At 40.8% G+C, this 26,502-nt stretch overlaps 1 protein-coding gene across 8 annotated transcripts in view; it reads right to left on the reverse strand.

The window, feature by feature from the left end:
* Window positions 1-1,683: 1,683 nt before the first annotated feature.
* The window catches only part of Iqch (IQ motif containing H), a 206,450-nt gene continuing 181,631 nt past the window's right edge, over window positions 1,684-26,502 (reverse strand). For 5 of the 8 annotated variants that reach the window (XM_090358132.1, XM_090358133.1, XM_090358129.1 and 2 more), the window contains 4 exons: window positions 17,719-17,841; window positions 10,449-10,510; window positions 8,115-8,223; window positions 1,685-2,007 (listed from right to left, as the gene is read on the reverse strand). In XM_090358132.1, the coding sequence (XP_090214258.1) occupies window positions 1,903-2,007; window positions 8,115-8,223; window positions 10,449-10,510; window positions 17,719-17,841 (399 nt within the window). In that variant the 3' untranslated portion in view covers window positions 1,685-1,902. Of the gene's footprint in view, window positions 2,008-8,114; window positions 8,224-8,562; window positions 8,631-10,448; window positions 10,511-17,718; window positions 17,842-26,502 lie in introns of those variants that run through there. The other 3 variants (XM_090358130.1, XM_090358136.1, XM_090358131.1) reach the window with 3 other exon arrangements.

Below are 26,502 nucleotides of genomic sequence, written 5' to 3' on the forward strand. Positions count from 1 at the left end.
GTAAAATGCTAAATTTGAGCAGTAAAGCTCAGGGACAGCACCCAAGTCCTGAGTTCAAGCCCCAGGACAGGCACAAAGAACAAAACACCACCAACAACAATATACCTTTTCTTCCTGGATGGATTTAACACTTTGGGACTGTTAAGCAGAGGGTTTTCACCACGGGAATGATGCACTGCTGTGCCGAACAAAACAGAGAGTTTTCTGTTCAAGTCCAGAGCAGATGAGAGCCATAAGGAGACAGAGGGTTCCATTTACTCTTAGGACACGAGTGTGCCAGGGAACTAATGAGTCTCTTGGACCTTATGTTGTTCTGGCTTCAATAAAAGCACATCTCTAATGGGTAGGAAGTACTTCCTATCTGTCAAGTGTCTGGCCAGTAGGCCCCTCGTAGGGATTAGAGATTGGGCGAGAAAAAGAGGTCATTGCATACCTGGCCCAGGCAGGAAACCTGGCTAATTAATGTATTCTCAGCTATGGAGAGAAAGGGCTGATCTAGGCAGAGACTTTCAGCCTGTAGCTGGAACACAGTTTAGAGAGGATTGGAATTCCATAGGTAAAAGATATTCTTCCTTTTCCCAACACGTCCAGTATTTTTAAAACACAAAGGTCCTTCTTCAAAAATTGAACACCTTAGGTGTTACACCTTGTGTATTTCACTCTGCAGCAAAGCTGGCTCATGTGAAACTATTTTGAGGGTATTATGAAGCAAATGTGGATTGAGTCACCACTGTATTACTTCATAATTTGCCTTTTAAGCCCAGTACCAGTGGCTTACTCCTGTAATCTTGTCTACTCATGAGGCTGAGATCTGAGATCTCCTTTGAAAATTTTCTCACCAGTTGACCATCAAAAAGCCAGAAGTGGAGCTGTGACTCAAGTGGCAGAGCACCAGCTTTGAGCAAAAAAGCCAAGGGACAGTGCCCAGGCCCTGAGTTCAAACCCCCAAACAGGCACACATCCACATAAAAAAATGCCTCGTAAAAGATACTGTTGAGTTCAGCTTGTGACAATCCTATATTGGCTTAAATGGAGAACTGGAGAATACAATGTTCATTGAAGCTAGAGGGCTTGATTGCACTGTATCCTACACTAAGAGCAGACACTGCCACCTAGACACATTCGGATGCTAACTAGATGTTGGCTTTTCCTACTTGAAGAATGGCGATAATAGCAAACAGTACAATGAAAGTACAGTGAATGATAATCACCTTTCAAAATCCATGCAGTAGTTTGGGCACCTGTGGCTCACACCTGGAATCCTAGTTACTCAGGAGAGATTTAAAGATTGTGGTTTGAAGCTAGCTCAGGCAGAAAAGTCCATGAGACTCTGACCTCCAATTAACAGCCAAAATGCCATAAATGGAGTTATGGCTCAAGTAGTAAAGGGCTAGCTTTGAGCAAAAAGCTAAGTGATAGTGCCCAGGCCCTGAGTTGAAGCATTTAGTTCAAGTATATGAACTAAATGTTTACATAGTTTTCTTTGGGGGAAAAATAAGACATTTGTATTTTGCCAAATAGCAATGGCTATGCTTTAAATATTTTAAATGCAGGAGTTAATTATTCTTTGGAACAGGAGAATATTTTATAGAACAAGTGTTACTGAGACTTGTGACATTTTTCTTTTACTGTCACATTATCTTTTCCTTGAAAAGAGGAAGACAGTGGTTGGCATTCTCAAGTAAAAACACCATTAGGTTTTGATTTAATGAGTAACATACGATCTCTTAATTAATACATTTAAGAAGGAATATTACAATGTAATACAATCCATCTGGATTCACCTCTTAGCAAACACAACAAACTAATTTCCCCCACTTTTATTCCAAAAAGCAAGAGAAATCTTGCTCTTTCTTGCTCTAAACTGGTATCTAAAATTGAAAGCTATTTCAGGATTAGTTATCAAGTTCGGCATGTTTTCTTAACATCTTTGGACTTTAGCTCTTCAAATCTTATTTTGTTTTCTTCTGTTACTCCTATGATGGTTTCAACATCATTAATTATGGTCTGTAAATAACAAAAACAATACTCGTTATTTCAAGGTCTCTTACCACCTCCACTCCCCAAGCATTCATGGCTCTTATTAGAGTTCATTAGGCATTGGTATATGTAAGTTCTACTCACAGTAAGTTTCACTGACTGAGTTGCCATCTATAAATTATTGGTTACCACTCTTGCTGAAGTGACAAAACATATTAAAAGAAATCATTTGGAAACCATCTTAGAATTTGTATATCTATGAAGCTTAATGCTAAAAAGCATTAGGCTTCTATTTTGTGCATCTTCAATCCCCCCTCCTCTCTTTCCTTTCCTCTCCTCCCCTCTTCTTTCTGCTGTCCTGGGGCTTGAACTCAGAGTGTGGACACTGTCCCTGAGCTTTTTTGGCTCAAGGCTAGTACTCCACCGCTTCTGGTTTTTCTGTTTATGTAGTACTAGAGGAATAGAACCCTGGGCTTCAGGTATGCTAGGCAAGCACTTGATCACTAAGCCACATTCCCAGCTCTTATATTTCATTTTTCTATGAATTTAATTTTATTGTACTTTGCAAAAGTGTTTAGATCCCTGATAGGTTAGAAACAAAACAAAATGAATAAGTTCTTCACCACATAATTTGAGACATCTTAAAATGAGGACCAAATCTACTGATGGGGATGTTTGTTTCTATTAGTTTCTGAGACGAAAGAAGACATCTTGTTATCTTAGTTTCCATTCATCAATAATTCACATAACACCTTTTTATGTGGGCAATCGAATGGAGTTTAGAAACATAATCCTAGCTACGTAGGAGGTTGATATCTGAGGAATATAGTTCAAAGCCAGCCCAGGCAGAAAAGTCTGTGACACTCATCTCAAATTAATCAACAAAAATCCAGAAATGGATTGAGTGAAAAAGCCAGGGATAATACCCTGGCCCTTAGTTCTACTATTGGAAGAAACAAACAAAGAAAGGAAAGGAGGGAGGGAAGAGGAGAGAGAAAAGAAAGAAGGAAAGAAAAAGGAAGGAGGGAAATGAAGGAAAGAAGGAGGGGAGGGAGGGAAAAAGGGAAGAAGGACAGGAGGGAGGGAGGGAAGGAAAAAGATTCCTAGGCAACATAGTAATAGTAATAATTCCAAAATTTTTATTTTGTAATAAATCACGAGCAGTCATTCTCCATTTCTCTACCTCTATAACCATTACTTTACCTTCTATCTCTGTGGATTTGATTATTTACACATTTCATACAAATGGAATTATACAGTATTTTTTGGTGATTGGCTTTTTTTTTTTTTACCTAATATAGGTTTCTTATGTCCATTCATGCTGTAGCACATACAAAGGGTACTCCATTCCCTCTTTTGTGATTGAACAATATTCCATCACAAGAATATCATTCATATAATATTACGGAATTCATGTATTTCTCAGTTGATAGACATTTGGTTATTTATACTTTTTGGTTATAATGAATCATGCTTTAGTGAACAGAAATGTGTTTGGAAAATATATGTTTTAAATTCTTTTGTATGTGAATTGATGGATAATTTTATACTAATTAACTCTGAGGAACTGACAAACTTCACAAACTTAATACATTCTTACATGAGGGTTATAGCTTCTATTTTCTTCCTATCTTTGTCAGGATTTATTATTGTCTTCCTCTTCTATAATAATCGTGTTAGAGGGGCAGGGGGAGAGAATGGTATCTTATGGTTTGGATTTGCATTTTACTAATGATTTATGATGTCAAGCATTTGTCCACATTCTTATTGGCCAAGTATATATCTTCTTTGAAGAAATGTCTATTCAAATTCTTTGCCTAAGTTTTAATTGGGTTATCTGTCTTCTTATTCTTCCTATTAAGAGTACTTGATATATTGTGGGCACTAGAGATTTATCAGTTATATAATTTGTAAAAAATTTATCCTATTCTATAGATGGTCCTTTTACTTTATAAAGTTGTTGTTGTTTTCTTTGCCAGTCCTGGGGGCTTGAATTCAGGGCCTGGGCATTGTCTGAGGTTTCTCAAGACTAGAGCTCTACCACTTAAGCCGCAATGCCACTTTCGGCTTTTTCTGTGTTTGTGGTACAGAGGAATTGAAGTCAGGGCTTTGTGCATGCTAGGCAAGCACTCTTCCACAGTCCTGGCCCACTTTATAGGTTTTTGTTTTTGTTTTTTAATGGAATCCAGTTTATTTTCACAATGGCTGCTTGTGTGTGAGGTATCATAGCTGAGATCTTTGCTAATTCCATGTCAGATAGACTTAATTCCTGTCCTTTCTTCAGTGTTATAAAACATTTACAGTTTTAGTTCTTACATTTAATTTAATGATCCATTTTGACTAATTTTTATGTATGTTAGGTAGAAATCTGACTTCATAATTGGTGTGAATATTCATTTCTTCTATCCCTTTTTATAAAAAATCATAAGGTTATTCTTTCCCCACAGAATAATTTTAGAACCCTTGTTGAAAATCAGTAGGTAATGACATATAGATTTCTTTCTGGTCTTTCCATTCTATACAACTGTCGATATGTCCATTCTTATGCCCATACCACATTGTTTTGAGGTTGTAGCATTGTAGCAAGTTTTGAAATGGAGAAATATGAATCTTTTACTTTGTTATCCCTCCCCCAAGGTGATTTGGACTTTTTTGAGTTCTTTGCTTTTCCACACAAATTTTAGGATCATCCTGTCAACTCTACCAAAAATGAAAATCCAGATGTGATTTTGATAGGAAGTTAGTTGAATATATAGATCAATTTGGGAAATATGTAGTCTTAGCAATATTTAGACTTCCTTACTGTGGGCATAAGACAGTCTCCTCATTTATCTAGATCTCCTGGACCTCTTACCAATGTCTTGTAGTTTTTAGTGCATCAGTATTATATTTCTTCTCTTAAATTTATCTATCTTTAAATCATTTTGATGCTATTGTAAGTGTGTGTGTGTGTGTGTGTGTGTGTGTGTGTGTGTGTGCGCGCGCGCACGCACGTGTATGTGTGTGTGTGCCAGGACAGGGGCATGAATTTTGGACCTCTTGTTTTTCCACTTATAGTTAGTGCTCTACCACTCAAGCCATACCTTCAGTCTAGATTCTTTGCCAATTAATTGAAGATAAAATCTCTTTCAGGGTGGCTTCAAATCTTGATCCTTAGATCTCAGCTTCTTGAGTGCCTCGTCACTGACTCCCACTTTGATAGTAATTTGAATTTATTTGCCTTTTATTTCTAGATTTTTTTCACTTCTAATCTAAATACAATTGATTTTTGTTTAGTGATCATATGTCTTGTAACTTTGCTTAACTTGTTAACAGATTGTAATCGATTATTGATGGGTTCATTAGGATTCTCTACATACTGAGCCCTGACAGCCATTCTTCAACCAGCCTTCTCAGAAGCCAGCCAGGCGGTTCCTGATTAAGTACTTATTAGCATACTGACTCTAGTTCCTGGAACATGGACCAAACTATTCCTGCCTAGTTGAACTCATGCCCATAAATCAATGTGACCAGTAGATACTGGGGGTAGATCTGACTCAGGGGGAGAAGGGGTAAAAGGCAAACCCCTTTCTCCCCAGGAGCCAAAGCACATTGATTTCCAGGTTCTGCTACTTACTCTTACATGTGGCCTTTTCCTTTCCCTTTGCAATCAATTCTCTCTTCTGTTCAAGTTCTCCACTGCTTTGTTTCTATAGTCTTCTAGAGGGCAAGGGTCTATTCACTTGCTTATCAATATGGTATCAAGGTAGAAAGTTATTCAAGAAATCACACTGGATGCTGGTGGTCCACGCCTATAACCCTAGCTACTCAGGAGGCTGAGATCTGAAGATGGTGGTTCAAAGCCTGCCTAGGGAGGAAGGTCTGTGAGACTCTTATCTCCAATTAACCACCAGAAAACTGGAAGTTGTGCTGTGGCTCAAAGTGGTAGAGCATTAGCTTTGATCACAAAACTGAGTCCTACAACTGACCACAAAAAAAAAAAAAAAGACAAAAAAGAAAAAGAAATCACTTGGGCAAAACAGGAAGCCACAGAGAGAGGAAGGAGGCAGCTTTTTTTTTTTTTTTTGCCAGTCCTGGGCTTGAGCTCAGGGCCTGAGCACTGTCCTTGGACTTTCTCAAGGCTAGAGCTCTACCACTTGAGCCTCAGCACCACTTCTGGCTTTTTTCTATGTATGTGGTACCGAGCAATCAAACCCAGGTCTTTGTGCATGCTAGGCAAGCACTCTGCCACTAGGCCAAACTCCCAGCCCTGTTACTGGCATTTTTGAATTGAGCTTTCTCAGTCCCACTGAAGGAAAAACAATGATCATTCTCCCAGCAAGTCAGATCACTAGTTTAAGTCAAAAATGTAATAGAAGCCAAGCACTGGTGGCTCGCACCTGTAATCCTAGCTACTCAGGAGACTGAGATCTGAGGATCTCAGGGACAGTGTCCAGGCTCAGAGTTTAAACCCCATGACAAAAAATAGGAATAATAAAATTATGTTTTCTTTAATCAAGCTTTTGCTGGGTTTTCTGTTTCAGATGAAAAACTATATATGTGATGTCTAGTTGAGTCCTTTCAGTTACTTGCCTTAATCAAGCATGATGAAGAGAATGCTGGGAATCAAATCTATACTTGATCAATACCAAGCCACCAGCTCTGTTCAGCCAGTATGTCAAAAAGTCCCATGCATTGCTGGGTGCTTGTGGTTCACATCTGTAACCCTAGCCAGTCAGGAGGCTGAGATCTGAGGATTGCAGTTAAAATCAGCCCAGAGAAGAAAATACATGTGATTCTTACTTATCTCTAATTATCCAGTAAAAAAGCCAGAAACAGAGCTGTGTCTCAAGTGGTAGAGCACTAGCCTTGCACACAAAAGCTCAGGGGCAATGCCCAGGCCCTGAGTTCAAGCCACAGGATACACACACACACACACACACACACACACACACACACACACACATCCATATGTGGCCCATCCTTGTGTTCTAGAATTACACACAACGGGATTCACTGATTTTTTTTTTTTCCCCCATGATTTGAGGATTTGGATTCAGGGGCTCAAACTTGTTCACTTGGTTCTCTACCACTTGAGCTATGCCTCCAGCCCAGATTTTTTGTTGGTTATTTTGGATATGGTGTTTCTTAGCTCTTGAGTAGCTAGAATTATAGACATGAATCACTGGCACTTGGCAGGACTGAACATCTTTAGAGGTCATAATGGAGGCTTCAAAAATGTGAAGCTGAGTGCAACAGGAGGCTGAGTTTGGGAGGATATAGTTTGAGGCCAGCCCTATCAATAACAACAACAACAACAACAGTAAAGGTTCAAAGTGGAGTGCTGGTAGCTCATGTCTGTTCTCCTAGCTACTCAGTAGGCTGAGACTGGAAGACTGCAACTCAAAGCCAGCCTGGTCAGGAGAGTTCACGAGACTCTTATCTCCAATGAACCCCCAGAAAACCAGAAGTGATGCTGTGGTACAAAGTGGTAGAGCACTCACCTTGAGCTGAAGAGCTCAGGGACAGTGCCCAGGCCCAGAGTTCAAGGCCCACAACTGACAAAATAAAAATGGGAAGTGTGGCTCAAGGGGTGGAACACCTGTCTATACTTGGAGAAATGGGATGGAGTGCATGACACACACCCATGCTGGCATTTTCCCCTGCTTCTTAGCACACATTGCCCCTCTTGAGCCTTAGATCTTCTGTGTTTCTAGCCACGGAGACTCCCCAGGAGTCACTAGGCAGGCAGTCTATGATGTGAAATATAGATAGGTTACATTCACAAATTTTGGTTGTGACAGTCTCTGTGTTGGTTCCATGGTGACATTGCAGTTTCACTTCCAACATCAGAAAGCTCTCTTGTCTCTCAAGCTTGGGGTTTGAACATGGCAGTGAGTTAAAAACAAGTTTCCTCTATTTCAAAGAAAAAGTTTCAAACTATTCAATTTAACTAACGGGTTTAGTGGGGACCTCATAAAATTGACCCTGCACATTGTAAAATAAGTGCTGCTTAGAATTAAAAAAAAAAAGAAAAGAAAGAAAGAAAGAAAGAAAAAGGAACGATGGTTTAGCACTTGTTTACAATACAGCATGAGGTATTTTCAGCCCTTGTATAGAAATTAACCAGAATCGTTAGTTAATTAACACCTCACCTTAAAATTGGTCTCGCCTTGCATATTAGGTACTGATATCTCTTGATGGATGATGAAGAGATTGCGGGCAAAGGTCATGAGGGATCCCTGGAGATCCACACCGATTGTTCTGTTAATGATATCCAAACAAATGAGTTTACCAATGAGTCCCCTTACAGGCTTAAAAACAATTCGCCCTCTCATTTGTGCGGCTGCTGATGGAATTTAATGAGTATTTTCAATCTCACAAGGTGGCAATCTTCAGGGAGATATGAAAGATGAGGCTCCATTTTAACTTGTCAACAAAAAGGATTTGCGTAATAAATATTTTTTATTAATCAACAGCAGAAGAAAGCAATGGGTTCAGTCATTTCTTTGCAAAATAGCCTACTTCTGAGCCAAGACAGTGAGATTCTCTGTATTTTTTCTAAGTTCCTCGAAGAGAATTGTTAAGTGTCATCCATGCTTTGTCATTCATTTCTTTCTCCACATTTGTAGCTCTGGACTCTGGAGAATTTGGTCTGGGATTTTTATTTTCTGTTTTATGTAGACAAGAAATTCCTGTCACTTATGAGCATATCTTGCTCAGGTTTAATGACAGAGAACCCCATTTCTGAACAACTGTCTGTATGCAGCTGAACCCCTACTCTCAGAAAGACTTCGAGACAAACAATCTTGTGGCATGACAAAATGACTGGTGAACACTGGAATACTCCTAATTCTCTCTCCCTCCCTCCCTCTCTCCCTCCCTCTCTCCCTCCCTCTCTCCCTCTCTCCTTTTGTGCCAGTCCTGGGGTTAAAACTCAAAGCTGTTCCTGTGTTTCTGTGCTCAGGGCTGGCACACATATCACTTGAACCACAGCTCCGCTAACAGATTTCTTTATGGTGGTGGCTAATTGGAGTTAGAATCTCACGAACTTTCCTGCCCTGGTTGTCTTTGAACTGTGATCCTCAGATCTCAGCCTCCTAAGTTGCTAGGATTACAAGCATGAGCCACTGGCACCTAGATATTTCATGTTTTAATTTGGATACTCCAAAGTATTTTTCCTAGCTATTTTTTTAAACTTTCTTTGTCAAAGGAACATAAAAGGTGAAGCCAATGGATTTTTTTTAAATAATTGTTCTATCCTCAGGGAGTGACTATAAAGAGCTGCTCCTTAAGGCAGCTATAAGAAAACATGATGAAAAACAAAAGCAAACAAACAGCCTTCCTCCAAATTTGGGGCTTTTTCATAGTTCTTGAAGTAATTTCCCTTAAATCTAAGGTTCAACTCAGTCTGGAATAATCCAGGTGAATTTTTAGATCAGGGTGGCACTGACTAAATGTTTCTCACTCCCCAAAACAAGTAATAGCTCTTGGTCCTGCCACTGATTGACTTTTGGGAATCTACTTAAGCTTTCTGGGCCTTCCTTATTTGTTTTCCCTCTGAAATAAAGGAATTGGACCACATTAGTGCTTCTGAACTTTTTGAGATAAACCTTCCCCAAATACAGGCAGAGCATGCCACTTGGAGCTGCTAAACAGTAGAGTCTCTGCTTTCAAGAAACTAATAAGATAGAGACAACTTCAGAGTTAGTAATTTCGAACAGAAATTTGGCTTTCAGGCTGGGAATGTGGCTTAGTGATAGAGTGCTTGCCTCGCATGCATTACGCACTGGGTTCAATTCCTCAGTACCACATAGACAAATCTGGAAGTAGTGCTGTGGCTCAAGTGGTAGAGTGCTAGCCTTGAGCAAAAAGAAGCTCAGGAATAGTGCCCAGGCCCGGAGTTCAAGCCAGGAATGGAAAAAGAAAAAGAAATTTAAATTTGTGTTTCCTCATCACAGGGTCAGTATGTAGTAGATCCAGGATTTTTAGTTTAGGAGTCCAGGGATATTTCATTTCACTTATGACATATATACATCTCTATATATTACTCTATATTTTGCTGGATTATTTCATGTAAACAGCATGAGGAGACTGTGTTCTGGCTGGCGCTGGGTCTGACTCTACCTCCCAGGGGAGGAACAGCTTTCCAAGTCATTAGAGCACTTTTCTAACCATGCCAGAATGGTAACAGGCTTTCCTCAACTGGAACATCTAACATGGCTATCAGGCAGATTTGTTGTACTTTGTATGTATATGCTATTGAATAAAATAGATTAACTATGGACGCTTACCTACCAATTTTGGTTATTATGATTACAAATAACACATCTAAAGACACTGTATGAAATACCTGAAGATATAGGTACACCAACACAGGTTTCCATAGATCAGCATTGCGATTAAAATGCATGAAGAAAACATGACTTCCACTGATTGTAGAGTCTATCTGTTTAGCTTATTATCTCATAAATACACATCATACTTACAACATGCCCATCTTGTTTCTCTTCACGTGTTCATATAGGACAAACACAGTTCCTTTTCTGTCCTGCAAAAGTTGAGAGGGGAGAAAAGAAATAGCATATTACCTAGAAAGGAAAGGAAATATATTTAAGACTGATTTGAATTGCAAACTATAGCTCCCTTCACAGTGACTTATGTTTATGGACTCTGAAGCACAGAGGAGGCTTGTTAATTTTTTGTTGTTTTTTTCTATGGCTGTGTGTCAGTGCCTGGGTTTGAACCCAGGGCTTGACTTGAGCACTGACCCTGAGCTTTTTTTTTTTTTTTTTTGCTCAAGGATGACACTCTGCTATTTGAACTATACCTCCACTCTGGCTTTTTGGTGATTAATTAGAGATAAGAAACTCACAGACTTTGCTGGTTTTGTACTGTGATCTCAGTTTCCTGAGTAGGTAGGATTACAGATATGAGCCGCCAGTTCCTGGACTAGAATAGTGTTTTTTAGTATGATCCTCAGAGCACCTGCACCAGAATCATCTGTTTGTTAGAGATGTTTTAATGGTGCCATCGACATTCATAACTCTTTGCTGGGAATCTACTTTTTAACTCACTTCTGGGGAGAACCTTCAATATAAAACTGAAAACTCTGTTGTCAAGAGCAACTGGTTAAAAAGTAGTAAAAAGTAATTTGTACTTAGATGGAATATCAGATGTTGTTTCTAGCACACCCTACAGCCTCATCAATGGATTCTGAGATTCATATTGAACAACTCTGTATGTCTGTATGTATTGGGAGCAGATGGACAGACACCTTCTGCTCAGTTTGCTGGAGGTTCAGTTGTTCTCTCCCTTGATTCCCTGCTCTCTTTTTTTTGTGCCAGTCTTGAGGCTTGAACTCAGGGCGTGGGCTATTTTTGCTCGAGACTAATGCTCTACTACTAGAACTTTTGCTCGAGACTAATGCTCTACTACTAGAACTTTTGCTCGAGACTAATGCTCTACCACTAGAACTCCAGCTCTACTTCTGGCTTTTTGGTGGTTATTTGGAGATGAGAGTCTCACAGACTTCATTGCCTAGGATGGTTTCAAACCAGATCTCAGCCTCCTGGATAGGTAGGATTACAGTCATAGACCACCAATGCCTGGCTTTTTCAATATTACTGATTTATAAAAATGATTTTTAGATTCTCTTTTGCACTGGTGATAATATCTCCTTAATTCCCTTTATTAAGTAAACTCTCAAACATATTTATTTTTATGTTTATGTATGAGATATGGCTTTGCATTGTTTTGAAAATGATATTTTGTTATCTCTGAATAAACAAAAAGTTGCCATAAAGTTTTCCAGTAATAGACTCATCTGTAAAGTTGTGAACTCCCCATTACTGGAAGTCCAAAATGGAGAGCTATATATAAGTTGGAGATTTTGGTAAGAGAAATCATGGCACAATTCTATGATGGTAGTGGTTAACTCCCTCCTAGATTAGAGCAGTCACTGGGACAGAACTAAGGCCCTAATATGCAACCTCTGCATATTAGAACTCTCTGGAGGCTTTAAAAACAGAATGCCAGTGGCTCACTCCTGTAATCCTAGCTACTTACAAGGCTGAAATCTGAGGATTGTGGTGTAAAGCCAGTTTTACAGAAAAGTCTGTGAGGCTCTAAGCTTCAATAAACCACCAAAAAGCTGGAAGTGGATGTGTGGCTCAAGTGGTAGAGTGCAACTCTTGAGGAAAAAAAGCTCAAGGACAGGGCCCAATCTTAAATCCAAGCCTTTAGGCTCAAGGATTGGTACACACACACACACACACACACACACACACACACACACACACACACACACACAAAGAAAACACTGGGTTCCACTTCCAGAAATACTGGTTTATATGGTCTAGACTGGGCCCTGAGCATGGTGTCATGTTGGAACTGGGGATAGAGCAATCAGATCCTGTTTTTATGAAGTCCTGGTATTTCATTAATGGTAGATTTTTTAAAGTGTTGAATGCTGTTTATTTATTACTAAGTTCTTTTGTGTGTGCTTTCTTAAATCTTGTATTTGGCACGAGTGCTTCACTACCTCTCACTAACTTGATGTGTAGGTATCCATCCCCATTAAGGGCATCCAAATGAATAGCCAAGGTTGAGAACCATTGCCAAATATGTCTTTAAGTTCCTCCCTCACTCCCTCCCTCATTTCTTTCCTCCCTCTCTCTCTCTCCCTCCCTCCCTCCCTCCTTCCCTTAGCCTCCTCTCATTATTTCTTTACACCACTGTGATTTGGGATTTGAACTCAGGGCCAGTTAAAAGGTGTTCTACCACTTAAACCAGGTCCCATCCCCCCCTTTTTAACTTTTTTAGTAAGAAAAGGTTGGGTATCTTTTTTTTTTTGCCAGTCCTGGGGCTTGAACTCAGGGCCTGAACACTGTCCTTGGGCATTTTCCTCAAGGCTAGCACTCGGCTACTTGAGTCACAGCACCATTTCTGGCTTTTTCTATGTATGTGGTACCGAGGAATCAAACCCAGGTCTTCATGCATGCTAGGCAAGCGCTCTACCACGAGGCCAAATTCCGGACCCCGAGTATCCTTTTTTTTGTCCATAGCTGTATTCAGAGTCTGTTCCTGCCTTCTGTGTAGCTGTGATTACAGCTGTGTAATCAATAGTCTGGACTTATTGACACAAATGGGGTGTGATCTCAGATCCCAATTATCCAATCTCTGCCTCCTGAGTAGCTAAGATTATAGGTTTGAGCCATTATGCCCATATCATATTGTCTTCGCAATCTGATAGAGTAGCTTTTAGCCACATGAGGCTAAGGAAAGCTTGATGCAGTAGCAGTCCAAATTAAAATGTAGCCTTCAAAGATGTAAATAGACAAGCTACAGCCAATTGTAATTATTTCAAATGAATATAACACATACCCTAATTATGTTAAAATAAAAATTTCACTATGGTGAAATAAAAATTTATCATTTAAACTACCTTTACTTATTTGCTCTGTGAAAATTGTACATGAAGGTGTCAGAACCATTCTATGGTTCTATGATTAATATTGCAAATCACTTCTAGTAAATGTTTCTCATTTCAGAATTTTATTTCTCCCTTTGTTCAGATAACTCTGTATGGTGGAAGAGCATCAGGGATTATCTGGAATCTAACCCCCATATGAAGGTTCATAGCTATGCCACTCTAAGGACCTGTGCACATTATTGCACTCTTCTCCCTTCAGGGAACAAAATTCTTGACTGAAAGTGTTTTTCTCTTTTTTTTCCCAGTAGTTTAAAATTTCAATCGAATTGTCTTCTACCCTTTATAGATTCTGTTGAAAAGTCTGATTCAGTCTTATTGCATGTTTCTGAATAGTGACTTTTCTTTTCTTTTTAAAATTGTTTTTAATGTTTTCCTGTTCTATTTAATGTGTGTGTGTGTGTGTGTGTGTGTGTGTGTGTGTGTGTGTGTGTAAATGTGCCAGTCCTGTGGCTTGAACTCAGGGAGTGGGTGCTGTCTTTGAGCTTTTTGGCTCATGGCAAGAGTTCCATCACTTGAACCACTTCCAGCTTAGATTTTTTGGTGTTTAGCTGGAGATAAGAGTCTCCTGGGCTCTTTTACCCAGATTGGCATTGAACACCATCCTCAGATCTACCTCCTGAGTAGCTAGGATTACAGGTATGAGCCACTGGTCATTGGCTTGTGGTTATTTTTAACACCAGGTTCTTGGCTGTTTGTTGTAGTATAAAGTGCATGAGAGTACATGTTCTATTCCCTTGGGTTGGCATGCATCTCTGATCACTGTTGTTAATCTCAGGGATCTGAATTAAGAACACTCAGTCTCCGTGAGTTTCCAATGCAGTGAAAAGGATGTGGCTCTGAAAGATGGTGCCTAACAAGAATATATCTCAACTCTGTTCATATGTTACTGGCCAAAACAAGTTCCGATGGCCAAGACTAACTCTAGGAGGAGGGCTACGGATGTGTAATGTTGTTATATATCTAGAAGGACAGACAGAATATTTTTGAGCATCCCTTATGCTTCCCACCAACGCGACATCCTGATCAGAATCGATGATTGCTGGTGGTTGTGGAGCCAATCAGAAGCCCAGCCCTGCGCCACGCTGTCGCACGCAGTAAGCATCATGCCTTTCTCCATATGGCTTTCATTACAACTTCATTTCATTAGGAAACCAGTGGGGGGATTCTGTAGCATTATGGAAATACCAGGAAGGAGAGTCACCGAGTTATTCACAAACTCAGCAATACTTCTTTCCGATATTCATTAAGGAAAAACATAGTCCTGGACTGGTTTATGCCCCACCCCTAACCTTTTCCCCTGCAACTTTGGGTAAGAAGCACTTTTTGAAATTCTGTGATACTGATGGGGAGAAAAACAATGCATAAGAACAATGGAAAGGGCTTCCTTTGGTAGTTTCACCAGTGTTATGTTGTTAATGTTGCTTGTATTGGCTGGAAAAATCACCAATTTTAAAGTTACAACAGGCAGCAGAGAATATACTGGAATTTAGATAAATATTTTTCTTTTTAGAGTTAATAGAACCCAAAAGGACAATGAAATTTTAGGAAAATAGTTGCGGGTATTGTGTGTGTGTGTGTGTGTGTGTGTGTGTGTGTGTGTGTGTGTGTGTGCATGCACGTGCACACTCTAGTAGTGGAGCTTAAGTTTAGATTCTGGACACTATCCTTTAGGGTTTTTTTTCACTTAAGACTGGTGCTCTACCGTCTAAGCCACAGTCCTGCCAACTTTTTGGTGCTTTATTGGAGATAAGGTCTCACAGACTTTCCTGCCTGGCCTGGCTTTGAACTGAAATCTTCAGATCTCAGGCTCCTGTGGTAGTTAGGATTACAGGCGAAAGCCACCAGCTTCCAGTGAGAAACTAATGGTTAAACCTATCTCCTCCTCTTCTGTAAGGTAGAGACAATTCTGAGGAGCCATGGTAAAATGTTTGGTGCTTTCCCAACTGAAGACCATGTAAAGGGCATGTAGGTGGAATAATCACTTTAAAAAACATCCCAGAACACTTGGACTGGGTCAGTAATCATAATTAATGAGAAGGAGGCAGAGATAGATCGGGATACCTTAATGAAATGGAAAGAAACATGTCTCATCTCATGGCCCCTTGGGAGTTCAAATGTCAGTTCCATAATACTGTTAGTTGTGTGACCTTAAGAAACCTTCATATTAATATGCTAGAAATAACACATCTTTACAACACAGCATGAGGAACAAATGAGTCAGTGCCAGTACGCAGGAGGTACTCAATAAATGTGGTTTTATCATCTGACTTCCCAAGAAAGGACAGTTAAGAATCAGGGACTCCTAACCACACATGGACTGCAGATTCTAAACATGTTAGAATAAATCTCAGGAAAAATAAGGCAACAGTATTGCTGGAGAAGTTCCATGGGATCAGATCAAATGACTTTTTCACCTCAGATTTTTATAACCTCTTTCTTCTTCCTCCTCCTGCTGCTCCTCTTTTTCGTTTCCTTCTCCTCTTCATCTTTCTCCTTCTCCTCCTCCCCCTTCTTCCTGTTTCTGTCTGTCTGTCTGTCTGTCTCTGATTACCCCACTTTTTTTTTTTTTTTAACAAAATGAATTCTTCTAGTCTCTGGATTGCATCCCCTCTCGTTGCTTTTGTTATTCTTTTCTTCTTCATGTTCCATTATTTTGCTATCCCCAATCCATGTTTCTCTTTCTCCCCCATTCTCTCTTTTTGCCTGTATAGGTGACTCTGTGAAGCACTGGCCGTTCATTATGTGTTTAGTGCCTTCTGCCTGCCTTTCCCGCAGGTCTCCACGTGAGCTCCTGGCTCTCAGTGGGCCCCTTCCCCCATGCTTGCTTCCCCTGGGCCATGGTGGTAGAATTTCCCAGTTAAAGTCTGCTTTTAGAAATATCTCTGATTAAATCAAGAGACAAAGCCAGCACTTCAACCAAATTCAAAGTCCTTAGCCCAAGAATCCATCTCCAAAAATGATAGCTGGTAAAAGAAAGGAAGACAACCTGTTTTCTTTGGACACCAGACTTTCACTGCCAACTATGCTCATTTAAAGTTTGTTCTATTTTGATATTTTAGTAGAAAATAAATAGATTCAAAAGAAGCTACAGTTAGATTTAGCCACCTTGTGGTACAGTGGAAGTGTTTCAGCCTACTTGGTTTGGGTTTAAAAGCTATTTAGTTCCAAAAGGATTGTGTGTAGCAAATTCAGCAACTAACTTCAGGCAGATTTTTCCATCTAGCCTATTCATTCTTTTCTGTATGTTATTAAATTTAATGTAATTTTCAAAGAAAACACAAACTCATTGTATCTACATTTGTAACCAGTACAGATCAGTCTAATCAAAAGGTTTCATGCAACCTGACAGTCTGACAGTGCTGTGGCAGCTTGCTGGGGGTTGGCAGGTACCACCACACCATCCAGTCACTGTCAATCCCAGCTTAAGGTTTAAATTCTTCTCAAGGGACTCTAAAAATATCTAACTTCCCAAACTACTGGTTCTCAAGAATGAGAACCGCAACTAATAGATACTGAATCCCTTCAAATCAAAACATTCAATCAACTGGCAACTGCTCAATTATTAAGCCATTATATACACATTATATTTAATGTGGGAGGTGAGTTTATTTTAATAAGTTGGATGTGATGTGGGATTGGATCTTCCGCAAGAAAGTGCTCATGGAGCCACTCAGGATCTCAGGCCAGCCTTTCATAGCAGAGATTTGAAAATCTGGGTCAAAGGGGGAAAAACAAGGAATTGTTTCTCTAGTGTCTCTAGGCATAAAATGTTGGCTGTGGTTTAGGGAGGAGATGTGTTGTTATTTCCTCAAACAACCACGTTAGGTTAGAGAAATTGCACAGGGGCCAAAGCAGATATATTCTGAAAAAACCATAGTAGTTGGGGTTCCAGGCATGCATCATCAATCCCAGCACAAGACAATTCATTGGCAAGCTTCCTTAGAAGGGTTAGGAAACTTAAGGCCTGCTTGGGAATCAAGAACAGGTTCCCAAATACCTCCTAAATCTAGTGACCAGCAGGACTTTTGCTTAACCAAGGTGAATGTGGAACTTTGGGGTGGAGATTATGGGGGAAAGCTGAATTTCCCAGGACTGAGTATACTACCCCTTAAGATAGAACTGCTTCTCAATCCTCTCCCCAAGAGGGCGCTGCCTTCCTTTGCATACACACAAAACTAGTCTTCAAGAACATCTGCTTGAAGGGACATAAACTATTGGCCTCCAGTATCCCCCATAGGACTGTAGTCAGTTTAGGCTCTTCATACCTCAAGGTCATAGCCAATGCCATGGACTTTACACATCTGCAAAAATACGTAGTAGAAAACGAGCGAGAGATTGCTGTGCCTCAGTTGGGTAGTCATCACTGCATAGCGACTGGTTGACGATGACTGGAAAAGAGCAAAATGAAGTTACACTCTTAAAGACATTTAAATGAGGGGTGTGTGTGTGTATGTGTATGTGTGTTGGTACTAGGGACTTTAGCTAAGAGCTTGGTGCTTTTTGTGCCGCCATATCTCCTCTCTGCTTTTTACTGATTTGTTAGGTGTACAAATCTCTTGGATCCTCAGAGTTCAGCCTCCTGAATAGTTAGGATTATAGTTGTGAAACCACTCACTAAATAAGTCTTTAACTTTAGGATAGTTATAGGTTGGCAGAACAGTTACAGAAATAATAATGAGAGTTTATAGTAAGGAAACAGAGAAGCCACCATTTAAAAGGTCAAATTCTGAGTCTTCATTGGAGAACCAGAAGACTGCTAGTAGACTCACATCCTTATTTCACCATAACCCCCCAGCTTACTCCTTAATTAACATTTGGCTTTGCTGTGGGACCTTTGTCATAACTAAGAACCAAACTAGTGTATTATATGAAGTTCCTATTTCCTTTAGCTTTCATCTCATTAATATTTCCCTTTTTTGTTCTAGAATTCCACCTCAGTGTCTTAGTTTCCTCTGGACTGTGACAGTTGCTCAGACTTCCCTAGTTCTGATGATCTTGACAATTTTGTGGGGTGGTGGTGGTGGTGAGGGATCCATCCTGGGGCTTGAACTCAGTCTCAGTGTCTAGGACCTCATTCCTAAGCTTTTTTTTTTTTTGCTCAAGGCCAGTGCTCTATCACTTGAGCCACAGCTGTACTTCCAGTTTTGTATTGGTTAATTGGAGATAAGAGTCTCATACACTTTGCTGCCTGGTCTGGCATCACATCAAGATCTTTAGATCTCAGAATCTCAAGTAGCTAGGACTATAGGTAGAAGCTACAAATGCTCAGCGATCTTGGCAAGTTTGAGAACTGGTGAGGAATTTTTGTGAAGTGTCCCTTGCTTTGAGGGACTGATGTGCTCACGTTTGGGAGATGACCACATAGCTCAACTGCCATTTTCATCATGTCAATAGCAAAGGATCAGGGTCCGTGTTATTTTGGAACCTTGGATGTTGGATGCCTGGGTTAGCTTAGTTCATACAACAGTGAGGTAAAACCTGTAGGAGGTCCCTATGGGGGCATTGTGGAAGGAGGGGACTTACGGAGGTTATTAAGTCACTGGTTGCATCCCCTGGAAGGAACTGGTGGAGCCTAGATATCTGCCTCCTGGCTAATGATGGTTTTGCTTTGCCATGTGGTCCCTGTTATGGGCGCCTATCACCTCCACAAAAAGCTCAGAATAACTGAGTCATTTGGTTACCAATTAGAATCTCCAAAACTGTGAGTGGAACAAATGTGTTGTTTTTTTTTTTTCTTAAAGAAAATAAGTTAAAGGGCCAGGCGTTTGGCCTAGTGGTAGAGTGCTTGCCTAGCATGCACAAAGACCTGGGTTCGATTCCTCAGTACCACATACATAGAAAAAAGCTGGAAGTGGTGCTGTGACTCAAGTGGTAGAGCACTAACCTTGAGAAAAAGTCCAAGGACAGTGCTTAGGCCCTGAGTTCAAGCCCCACAACTGGCAAAAAAGACAAAAAAGAAGTCAATTACCACAAGTATTTTGTTATTGTAATAGCTGACACCAAGGATTACAATATGACTTAGTGTTGATGATATTGATATGATACTGATATATGATATATTGATAATAATATACCCCTTTCCCTACTATACTTTTTGGAAGCAGGACACTAAACATAGTCCACATTCTAGAGGTGGATAGTTTTAGAACTCTGATGCAAACTGCTTTGTTTAGGAAACTGCTATTCTTGCTTTACCTATTAGTGAGTGCTATCCTAAAGAAATTGGTTACAGTTGGCCCAAAGAATTTTACTTATCCATTTTCTAAAAATCAAAGATGTGGAATTTTGAGGATCTTCAGGTGCTTGAAAACCAGGTGGGTGGACTTGCATGGTCACTTGGAATAGGAAAAGGCAGAGGAAGTGATATAGATTCACCATAGGCTATGGGAGATGCTGGCACCTTCACATTCACCTGTAGTGAAATTTCAGACTTTGTCTCAAAGATCTGCAGGGAGCTGGAGCTAAGTGCCAACAAATAATGGAAATCATTTTCTCTTCTGTATTTCTTTCTGTCTCTATCTGCTTCTCTCTCTCTCTCTCTCTCTCTCTCTCTCTCTCTCTCTCTCTCTCTCTCTCACACACACACACACACACACACACACACACACACACACACACACATTTGACTCGTTATGTGATATATTTCCTCCCCCATGCAGTGTTTACATCAAATGCTGAATCTTAGAGTCCTATTGGAGACCACTGTAAGGTGCTTTTCCTACAGGCAGTCAGAATCGGTGTCTAGAAAAACATAAGGAATCCCCGGGGCTAATGAACCTTGAAATGTGTTTCTACATTAGTATTAAACCAGTTGTAGTCATTGGGGTTTTATTTTTAGCTGATACACAAAATCATAAAGCTGTCCAGGCACCCATGGCTCACACCTGTAATCAATCCTAGCTACTCAGGAGGCGGAAATCTAATGATTGACATTTGAAACCAGCCTGGACAGAAAAGTCCATGAGACTCTTATCTCCAATTAACCACCAAAAAGCTGGAAGTGGAGCTGTGGCTCCAGTTGTAGAACACTAGCTTTGAACAAAAAACAGAATTAAGGGACAATGCCCAGGTTCTGAGCTCAAGCCCTATTACTGGCATGTAGAAACAACAACAACAACAACAACAAAAAAACCATTAAGCTGTACATATTAACAGGATAGTATGTAATGTTTAAACTTGTGTACATTACATAATATATAAACCAAGTTAAAAGTATTAATTGCCTCAAACATTTATCACTTAGTTACGGGAAAGACTTTCTTTACTTTTGGCTTTTTGAAGTATAAAATACTTACCTCTCACCTGTGTCACTCTGTTGTGAACAGTGCCACAGCTTCTTTCTCCTACCTCACTGTAACTTAGTACCACTGGCCACTGGATCTCTCTCCCTCCACCTTCTCCTTAGGGACTTACTTTTAAATACAAGAAAATATCTTGGATCCTCCTATGTTTCACGGTCATAAATAATTTCCACCCTATCCTATGTTATTCCCCTGACTGTCTCCTCATATGAGTAGGAGTTTTCTGGGGTCAGCCCCTATTCCATTTTTGAATCTCTAGAACCCGGGCACAGTGCTAACACAGCACAGACCTTCCGAGTCTATTAAACAAGGGAAGTGAATAAATAAAATGAATTAGGTGGAGAGACCTTCCATGTGTGTGAGGGTGAGGTGTGGGCGTGGGTGTGCATGTATGTGGGATGTGCACGCATGTGCATGCTTGCCAGTACTGGGACTTGAACTCAGGTCCTAGGCACAGTCCCTTTGCTTTTTCTGCTCAAGGCTGATGCTCTAGCACTTAAGCCACACCTCCACTTTCAGCTTAACCGGGGAGAAGCACCTCATAGATTTTCCTGCCCAGGCTGAGTTTTAACCTGGATTCTCAGATCTCAGCCTCCTGAGTAGCTACAATTCCAGCCATGAGCTACAGGGTACCTGGCTGTGCTCTTCCTTCTGACTTAAGAGACTCTTCAAAGCTATGAGAGTCCAGGGACCAGTCGTGGATCTGTGCTTTGGAGTAGAAGCGGGTGATTTACAAAGCATTCAGGGTGGTCACACCAGCCCCAGGGAATGATGAAGCAAGACAGTCCCACTAGGCCTTGAGTCCAAAAGGTCAGTGTGGCCTTGGTGAACTACATGGGAATTCTTGGTAGGATGATACTAGAAGCAGTTAAGAGATGCTCTGGGTGTCTAGTTAGAGAGTCTGGAGGGATGTGACCGCCAGCTCTCCTCAACCCTCCACGTGACGCTCCTGTCTTCACAAAGGCTCAAGCCTTTGCACTTGGAGTGACTTGTAAATACTCTGGAATTCCATGTAGCAACTGAGCACATAATTGCATGGTAATTGCTATGAGTTCACCAGATAATTCCAAGGGTATTTTTGTTCTCTCAACTTGTCTTCTGCTGCTATCATAGATAGGCAAAGCATAGAATATCAAGCTCCAGTCAGCAAGAGAGGCCAGGCAGGCACCTAGTAGCAGGGTCTGCCTTCAGTGCTGTGGCTCCAGGCCACAAAGCCCAGCAGAAGAGCTCACTGTCCTGTAGTACAAGATTCAAAGACATTACTAAGGACAGGGCGCCCTGAGTTCTCTTCCTGTCTGTGAATCCCAGACCTAAGCTTGTAAGTTCATAAGGAATCTGAGAGAGAAGTCAGGGTAATTTGGTATTTGTCCATTTTGAATATAGAGGGAAAGAGGTATCTTCTCTATGTGTGTTAACTTGATGGACAAAGAATCATAGACATTGTAAAAGGTGGCACATTTTGTCAGGTGTAGTGGGAACTGGGCCCTGGAAAGGACCTGTCTTTCATGAAAAGAACTATTTTTTTTGTCAGTCCTGGCCTTGAGCTCAGGGCCTGAGCACTGTCCTTGGGCTTTCTCAAGGCTAGAGCTCTACCACTTGAGCCACAGCATCACTTTCAGTTTTTTCTATGGATGTGGTACCAAGGAACTGAACCTGGGTCTTTGTGCATGCTAGGCAAGCACTCTACCACTAGACCAAACTCCTGGCCCTGAAAAGGAATTATCTCTTTTTCCATTTCAATGAATATTATTTTGTATGATCAGATGCACAGAGACATTGCACCTCTTTTGGTCTCACCATGTGTAAATGCCTAGAGTTCTATATCATTTATCATGTCCCAGTGTGTTTTAGGTCTAGCTCAAAAGAACTTGTCTTTGAGTGAATAAATGGAGCAGTGGTACTCACTAAATACTATGTTGGAAATGAACTGTCTAACTTGTGGATGTGGACAGGAGGGAAAAATTGGGAGGGAACTAGAGAAGGGGTAACATTGGCCAAAAAGAAATATATTCTTTACCTTACTTATATAACTATAACCCCTCTGCATATCACTTTTATAATAACAATAAAAGGATGTCTTTTGAATCATGTAACCATATTTTTACTTCCATATCATTGAAATTGATTTTGAAGAGCTAAAATGTATATTTCATCTATATCATTGGGCATGTAAACACTTTTAGCAAGATATGGTTCCAGGCCCAAGCTTGCTGTTTGCTATAAATAAATAACAAATATAGGGAATACTTTTATGTAGGAAACTGCTTCATGTCCACCCCCATGCTTTATTATTATTAATTTATTTATTTATCTAATTACTACTGCAGTGGTGCTTGAACTCAATGTCTAGACAGTCTCTTAGCTTCTTGACTCAAGGCTGGTATTTTCACCGGAACCATACCTCTACTTCCAAGGTTGTTTTTTTTTTGTGTGTGTGTGTATATGTGGTTTACTGGAGAAACAAGTCTCGTGGACTTCCCTGCCCAGACTGACTTCAAATGTCAAGCCTCAAATCTTAGCCTCCTGAATAGCTAGGATTGTAAGTATGAGCCACCAGTGCCCAATTTTAAGTTAATTCTTGGGGCCAGGAGCGTAGCCTAGTGGTAGAGTGCTTGCCTAACATGTACAATACCCGGGGTTCCATTCCTCAGTACCACACACTCAGAAAAAGCTGGAAGTGGCACTGTGGGTGGTCAAGTGGCAGAGCCTTAAGCAAAATGTGTCCAAGGATAGTGCCATGGCACTGAGTTCAGGCCCCAGGACTGTAAAAAAATCAACTTGATTATTCCTGAGCTATTATTAACTGCTACAGGTCAGAAGTCAGGTGATGAGCTGATGGAAACTTAGGGTAGGGCATATTATCACAATATCATCCCTCCTAAAAGTTCCTGCAAAAATCAACAACAGAGAATGGTGTGTGTGTGTGTGTGTGTGTGTGTGTGTGTGTGTGTGTGTGTGTGTGTGTGTGTGCTGGGGCTTAAACTCAGGGCCTAAGTGCTATCCTTTAACTTTTCTTTTTTTTCTTCTTCTTCCTCCTCCTCTTCTTCTTCCTCCTCCTCCCCCTCCTCCTCCCCCTCCTCCTCCCCCTCCTCCTCCTCCTCCTCCTCCTCCTCCTCTTCTTCTTCTTCGTCTTCGTCTTCGTCTTCGTCTTCCCAATCCTGGGCTTGAGCTCAGGGCCTGAGCACTGTCCTTGGACTTTCTCAAGGCCAGAGCTCTACCACTTGAGCTTTAGCACCACTTCTGGCTTTTTCTATGTATGTGGTACCGAGGAATCAAAACTAGGTCTTTGTGCATGCTAGGCAAGCACTCTACCACTAGGCCAAACTCCCAGCCCTATCATTCAGCTTTTTACTGAAGGCTGGTACTCTACTACTTGAGCTATACCACCACTTCCAGATTTTTGCTGGTCATTGGAGATACAAATCGATGGACTTCTCTGCCTGGATTGGCTTCTGACCTCATCCTCAGATCTCAGCCTTCTGTGTATCTAGGGTTGGACATGTGAGCCACTGATACCCAGCAACAAAAAACGAAAGTTTCTCTTTTTGAGAGAAGCTGCAATGTGGAAGGATGGGTCTTTCCTGGGTCCTGGGTTTGAACCCTTAGCCTTCCTTAATACATGCAGCTGACTGGCCAGGGCTGGTAAAGAGTGCCCTGCTTCTCCTGCTCCACAACAATGAAATGGCTCAGAAGATCCTGGGGATCATTTCATTCTCAGGAAACTGAGGCAGCAGAATCCATGATTCCTGACTCCCAGACCAGAGCTCTTCACTCCAACTTCCCCTGTGACCATATCTGGAATGTGTAGAACTTTCAAGAGCGAGCTTTTCCCATGAAACCAGGAAGAACTAAAACACACAACATGGGTAAGAAGTCTAGTCTTATTAAACTACCTTTCTAAATCACAATCTAACAAGAACGCTTCAAGCTAAATAACAGAAGCTGGAAATACTCCTTTTCACTGGAGAATATAATTTTGCTTCAGCCACAATTTAAATTGATTTAGTTCTGAGCATCAGCACTTCAAGTGTGGAGCGTATTCTATTTTCACCATGATACTTGTTTTGACAGTGATGCATTTCGGTTGACATAGTTGAAATCCTTATGTAATAAATCTCTGCCTGAAAATTAATCATGTTTATAATATTCGGAGAATTAATAACACCCATTGCTCAAATCATTAACTTAAAAAAGGAGCTTCCAAAATCTGTTCTCGGCAGTAAGGGACAACAAATAAATGAATGTTTGATAAAATAATCCAAGTAGCAGTTTAACAAGCGTAAACTGGAATGTGGCTGCAATAACACAGGACTATTGTTTAAGGGTTGGCAGAGGTTGATGAGGTTCTTATTTCAGTTACGAAGCAGGCATCCACATGCATAATGAACTGCTCCCTGAATTATTAATGTGTTGCTTATTTAGCCTCATCTGTCTAGAAGATAATGTATCCTAACTCTAATGAGTGATCGGTTTTGTACATAATTACAGTAGCAGCGGTAGTGGGGGGGTGCGCCTTCAAAAGAAAGAGTTCTAAAAATAAAGTCATCGCATAAACTCTGTTGTTGTTGCATTCTATCAAAATCAAACCCGAAGCATTTGAGAATTCATAATAAATTACAGGAGACAGAATCATTATTAACATCATAATTTAACACAAAAGGTTTTACTTAATCATTCATTACAGATCATGGCCTGTTAAAATGCCGATTAAATGACTGGGGCTGTTGGAAGGTGTTAGTAGAGATGTTCCCTTCTGGCCATTCACCAGCCTTGGATTGGAGGGTTCAGGAAGTGGGCAACAGTGAAAATGGATAGAAAAGAGGTGATGCTTTATGTCAGTTATGACAGAACATTATTTATTTATTTTTGTGCTGATACAAGGGCTTGCACTCAGGCCCTGAGGGCTGTCCTTTAGCTTTCTGCTCTTCTGCTGAAGTTCTACCACTTGGGCCACAGATCCACTTCTGGATCTTTGGTGATTAATTGGAGAGAAGAGTCTCATGAATTCTCCCGCCTGGTCTGGCTCCAAACTGGGATCCTCAGACCTCCCCCTCTGAGTATCTAGGATTACGGAGGTGAGCCATCAATGCCCAGCTGTTCACATTCTTCATCACAGGAGGCATCCTGTATGTGGCCTGGAGCTAGGAATGAAACCCAGAAGCAAGATGGGACAAATGGAAGAGTGCCTCTAATCCCAAGTCTGCTTCTCCTGTCCAGTCCAACTCTGCTCCTCAATAAGCAAAGATGGAAGGGATTCCATGATCCAAGTCCCAGCTAGTACCTCACAGGACACCTGGATTGAGGAGATGGTAAATTAAGTAGCTGCACACGAGGCATGAGGCACCTCTGTTGGAGAACTGTGGAGACCTTGTCAAACAGGTCCTTTAAATCTGGGACACTCCAGGGTGCTGGAAGGGCCCAGTAGAGGCTGGGGAAAATGTTCTGAACAAGTGTGTGTAGAACACCGGTATGTGTCCTCTTTTTTTCTCTAACATATTTAGATTCAAGTAGGACTTGTTTGCAAAGAAGGTATGCAGACCAGACACTGGTGGTTCATACCTATAATCCTAGCTACTTAGAAGACTGACAGCTGAACGTAGTTTAAAGCAAGACTGAACAAGACAGAAAGTCCATGAAGCTCTTATCTCCAATTAACTAGCAAAAAGCCAAACATGAAGGTGTAGCTCAAGTGGTAGAGAGCCAGCCTTGAGTGAAAAAGCTAAGCAAGAGGGTATAGTACCCCAATTC

Source organism: Megascapheus bottae, chromosome 25 (assembly GCF_031878675.1).
Source record: "Megascapheus bottae isolate mThoBot1 chromosome 25, mThoBot2.hap1, whole genome shotgun sequence".
Lineage (NCBI taxonomy): Eukaryota > Metazoa > Chordata > Mammalia > Rodentia > Geomyidae > Megascapheus > Megascapheus bottae.